Source organism: Bison bison, unplaced genomic scaffold, assembly GCF_000754665.1.
Source record: "Bison bison bison isolate TAMUID 2011002044 unplaced genomic scaffold, Bison_UMD1.0 scf7180017864461, whole genome shotgun sequence".
Classification (NCBI taxonomy): domain Eukaryota; kingdom Metazoa; phylum Chordata; class Mammalia; order Artiodactyla; family Bovidae; genus Bison; species Bison bison.
The window spans coordinates 9,092,263-9,097,228 of NW_011495023.1; the positions used below are offsets into that span (position 1 = coordinate 9,092,263).

The 4,966-nt window shown below is 53.8% G+C and overlaps 1 protein-coding gene across 1 annotated transcript in view; it reads left to right on the forward strand.

Annotated features, from left to right (window-relative positions):
• Positions 1-589, forward strand: part of MYO3A (myosin IIIA) — a 158,207-nt gene extending 157,618 nt beyond the window's left edge. Inside the window, exon 33 of the mRNA XM_010860064.1 lies at positions 472-589. Coding sequence (XP_010858366.1) covers positions 472-589 — 118 coding nt within the window. The remainder of the gene's footprint in view (positions 1-471) is intronic.
• The last annotated feature ends 4,377 nt before the right edge of the window (positions 590-4,966 follow it).

The following is a 4,966-nucleotide window of genomic DNA, read 5'->3' on the forward strand; positions in this document are numbered from 1 at the left end:
GGGGTGGGGAGCCACAGTCCATGGGTCACAAAGAGTCGGACACGCCTGAGTGACTAACACACTTCCTTTAAAACAAAGAACTGAGCGTTTGCAAAATGATTGTCTATAGAGGCACATTGAGTTTACTGTTTAAGGAGAAGGTACTGAAGTATTAATTGGTTGTGAATTATTTCAAGCCAAACCAAGCTCACCTTTCTGAACTACACCTTCTGATGTTTTACTTAGCTGTCATTCAACTAGGCTTCACCAGCTTCCACCAACCCATCTGCTCCTCGCTCAGGAGTTTTGCAAACCTGCTGAGGAAATACCTCAAATCCGTTAGGTTACTGCCCTGCTGTTTTGAACATGCGGTTCTTAAACGTCCAGTGAAGGTGGGAGGTGTGGGAGAAGGACCCGCCTGACTTGGGGTGGGCGGGGAAGCCGCGGCGCGCGCTGGCGCCGCTGATGCTCGGCCCCCGGTCTCCCTCGCAGGTGCTGGGCGGCGGAGGACTGCGTGGAGGAGGAGAATGGGCCCGCCGCAAACCCCTACGACTACAGGAGGCTCCTGCGCAAAACCTCCCAGCGCCGGCGGCTCGTTCAGCAGGTGTAGCCCCGCTGCTCAGCGGTCAGCGCCGTCGGGATGTGCCCGAGACTGCGGGGCTTGCCGGGGCCAAAGCGGGGGACCCTCGGGCGCTGCGCCATCAGGCACGAGGGCTGCGGCTCTAACCTTTGTAGGGGTTGCCCCCTCGAGTGCCCGGGCCAGCCGCTGGTGCTCGGAGAGTAGAGACCCGAGAGCCCTTCAGACGCGGCGTCTCCGCGCTCCCGCGTCCTCCTCTCCCACCAGCCTGCCAGGCTGGGCGTCCCTGGCCCCGGCTGCCAGTGTGTCTCTTTGTTCACTTCTGCGACACCTCTTGTGGACTCGACTGCGCCTGAGCTCTCGCCGACCCCTTCTCTCTCCTTCTGAGTGATTTCAAAGATTTCGTCTTTCTTGGAAACGGCTTTGCCAGGCCCGCAGGATCCTCGCTGAGGGGTTGAGTCCGTGAGAAGCGAACAAAGCCCCGAGGTTTGGGGGCGGGGCCGACTTTGAGGATGAACTTCATCCCAAACTCGCGCTTTCCCTTGCTTTGGTCTTTAAAGCTATCAAATAAAGGAAATGCATTGGAAAGGACGTGGTCCACCGGATTCCCCTTAGGGCCCAGGTTCCTGCTGCTCAGCTGTGCAGGTGACAGGGCCCAGGGAGGGGAGGAGGTGCCTTCTGTCTTTCATCAACGAATAACTTCGTTCCCTACCCCCATCCCAAAGGAACATACCGTCTAACTTAAAAAGCCCCCGTACTTTAGACACACACGTGGGCTCTAGACAAGACTCCGAATCCTGCAACACACAGCGCCCACACGCACGGAGCCCCAGCTCGTCACTCACACACACACACAGTCTTCCCAACCAAGGTGGCTTCCTTACAGAGGAGGAGATGGGTGGATAGCATCCCCGACTCAATAGACATGAGTTTGAGCAAACTGGCAGATGGTGAAGGACAGAGAAATCTGGGGTGCTGCAGTCCGTGGGGGTCGCAAAGAGTCAAACACTATTGAGCGAATGAACAACAATAAAAATTCTGGTCCCACCACTGAGCTGAGCGGTCCAATTTTGAAGGTTCTCTTAGTCTGAGTTTTGGTATATTTAAGATGGAAGGGATGGTGGTGGGTAGGCAACTCGTTTGCCTTCCTCAGTTGACTGCATTTTATTTAAAAACTCAGGTTAAGCTCTTCTGTGACTGTGATGCCCTCTGAGTCTGTGCAGCCTGGTACAGGAGAGAGAAGAACGTGCTGGAAGGGTTCTATCTCTTCTGCCAGAGTCCCCAGCTCCTGCACCCATGGCCCTGGGCTGGGGGTCTTGGGGAAAGTATTCAAGGAGGGAGTGAGAGCACGCGTGCTGCTGGCTAACAGCATGTATTGCGCTGCTCTCCGATGGGTGGTAAGGTTCTCTCCACCCCAAGCAGTTGGCACCGAAAGGTCCCCAGTGGTGGTGCCAACAACCTCTTCCTTTTACAAAGGGTACCCTCTAGAGGGGAAGCCTCCCACTGAGGCAGAGCTGAGCTTCAAGGCCAAGTGCACTCAGGCCCTGCTCCTTAACCTGGGTTCCCGCCTGGGCCTCCATGGGGGTTGGGACCCGGAAGAAGGAGCCACCTTTGTGGTGTGGACCGACTGCAGGGCTGTGGTCGCGGTACGGGCTGGGCCTGGTCCAGGCATCCAGGAAACCAGCCCTGCAGGGCACTGTCAGGGAGGAGATGGAGGGGCATCTCTAATCCAAGGTGTCCTGGCCCCCTCCACCGCTACTCACCTGTCCACCCACCACCAGGAGGCCTTAGAGGGACAAAAGCAGCTCTGCTTCTTTGCCAGTCCTCTTCAATCAAAGCTTTCAGAGTGGCCCCACAGACCAGAGCCCTGGAAGCCTGGCCTGTTGCTGGAGAGGGAGGCAATTGGGCCCCTCCCTAAAGTCCACAGCACTTGCCTTTTGAAGTGGGACTAGAACAGAGAGCAGCAAACACGTGATGAAAGGTTGCAATGTTTTTGTTTTCCTTTCTTCTTTTGAATTCTTCATTTTCTCTCCTTTCCCTTCTCTCTTTCCATCTCTTCTTCTTTGTCCTCTGACACTTAAGGGAGGACTCCAGGGAAAATTCATACCAGACACTCTTCTTTGGCAGGCCTGCAAGGCAATCTCTGGGTAAACCACTGACAAGAAATAGGTCAACCAAGGAAACTGACCCTGGCCAGCGGCCCTAGGAGCATGAGTCTCTTCCCTTATTCGAGGAAGGACCTTCGAAAGCTCTTCCCCAGCGCTGGCCCGCCTCCCCTCGCCATCCAGTGGCTGCCTCCTTTGTGAACTAATGACTGTAATTATTACCTCCCAGAGCTCTTTTGTTATCTCCAACCCAAGCCCAAATGAGGGGGGAGCGGGCTCTTTTTTGAAATGAAAGTCTTTATAAAGCAAATTGCCTGTCTTGGGAGGGCGGGCATTAAGGAAAGACAAATCAGATACTGTGTGCATCTGAAGTGGGTGTGTTAGATAAAAAATGTAAATATCACCATTAGATTCAAAACATTGGGGTTTCTGATTTAATGCAGTTTATTCAAAGAGAAGAAGTTTAAGTCATTGCTTTAAAAAAAATCTATTCAGTGTTGTGATTTCTACCTTTCTTGTATTTTAATCTGTTTCCTTCTTTGAGGCTCTGTGTGCATGTGTTTTAAACATCTAAAAGAATATTTTTGTTTTCGACCACTCATCCGTAGTAGAAAAATTCTGCAACTCCAGCCTGCTGACTTGAAGTGAAACATGTGCAGGATTTGGAGTGGATTTAAGCAAAGAATGGGTCTCTTCTCCAGCTTCTCTCTTCACTGAGGAGCAGGAGCTTCAGAGCCATCTGCCAGCGGCGCCAACAGCCAACCCACAGAATCTTTACATCCCTGGAGTTGGATCCACCCCTGGAGTGGATCCACTGGAGTATTGGAACTGGGAGCTCGGGAAAGAGGGTGGAATGCAGGCCTGTGTTCCTGTTAACCTGGTGGTCGCAACCTGGCGCAGGCTTCTCAGCACAGCAGGCTCTGAGCCGAGCCAAAGGCCAAGGGGCCAGCACCCTTCCCCACACCCACTCACAGGCTCAGATCTGGCGGCCACGGTGCCAATCCTGTGGCTCCTCCAGGCTCGTGGAAAGAAGACAAAGCTTTGTGGAGAGAATTGACCAGCCACCGCATGCCTTGGGGCACAGGATTTGGGCTTGTACTAGGCCACCCCGGGTCCTGTGACATCCTTCCTAGGCCAGGGTCAAGGGATGATAGACTGAGGATCCACTGGTATCTGCTTTAGCAGCAGTTTTGGTAATTTGGTTCAGTGATCAGAGAAAGAATGGCCTGTTCACACAGTGGAAATGAAAAGCGCCTGCCCCAGGTGAGCAGCACGCAGGGGAGTGTGGCCTTGGGAGGCTGGATGCAGCCGGGTCACCCTCACCCTCTCTCCCTGCTCCTGGGAGCTGCAGGGTGTACTTGACACTGATTTCTACTGCCAAGGGAATGCAGTGCAAACTCAACAGGCCTTACATTCTCAAGGCACCCCAACCCCGCAACCTTTGTTTAATAGCTTGTTGAGAAAGGAAAATGTAAGAGTGGAGAGGTTATGATCTCGTGCACACATGCTAAATTGCTTCAGTCGTGTCTGAGTCTTTGCAACCCTATGGACTGTAGCCCACCAGGCTCCTCTGTCCATGGGATTCTCCAGGCAACAATACTGGAGTGGGTTGCCCTGCCCTCCTCCAGGGGATCTCCTGGACCCGGGGATCGAAGCCGCGACTCCTGTGTCTCGTGCATTCGGGCAGATTCTTTCCCTGGAAAAGAGAAACCCCTTCCCACCAAGTACCAGAGATAGTGACTCTCCCGTCTGACCCCGCCCCACCCCAAGCCATCGCGACGATTCCCTTAGGGGAAGAAGTGGTCATTGATTTGAGGCTTGATAAAACCAGGGCCCAGGGAGGTCATGCTTTCTTTCAGCTTTTGGAGGGCTCAGATTGCTTGTTTATTGGAAACTCTGTGCAGGCTTCTCAAGCACACAACGGTTCCCCTGACGTGTAAGCAACGGCCCTTCCACGCCTTCGCCGGTCAAGGTCACCGAATGACGCGACCTCATCCCCCATCAGCTATCAGCCGTCAATCCTGTTGGCTCTAGTGTTCTTCCTTGCCTCCTTCCAAGAAGTTTACATTCGTGTTATTTCCCTGCCCAGCCTGAGGTTCTTGGTGATAGATTCCAGCGTGAATTTTAATTGCCTCAATCAGCAGTCTTTCTCCCAAGCCGTCAGTCAGAACTTGAGCAGTGGACTCGGCGACCAAGCGCTCTGAAGCGCAGGAATGGTTCCCAGCCCCCACCTCGGGGTGACTATGCGGTTCAGTGGGCAGAAGTTAGGCTCTACTAAGGAGCAGGACTGAGCCCATCAGTGCTT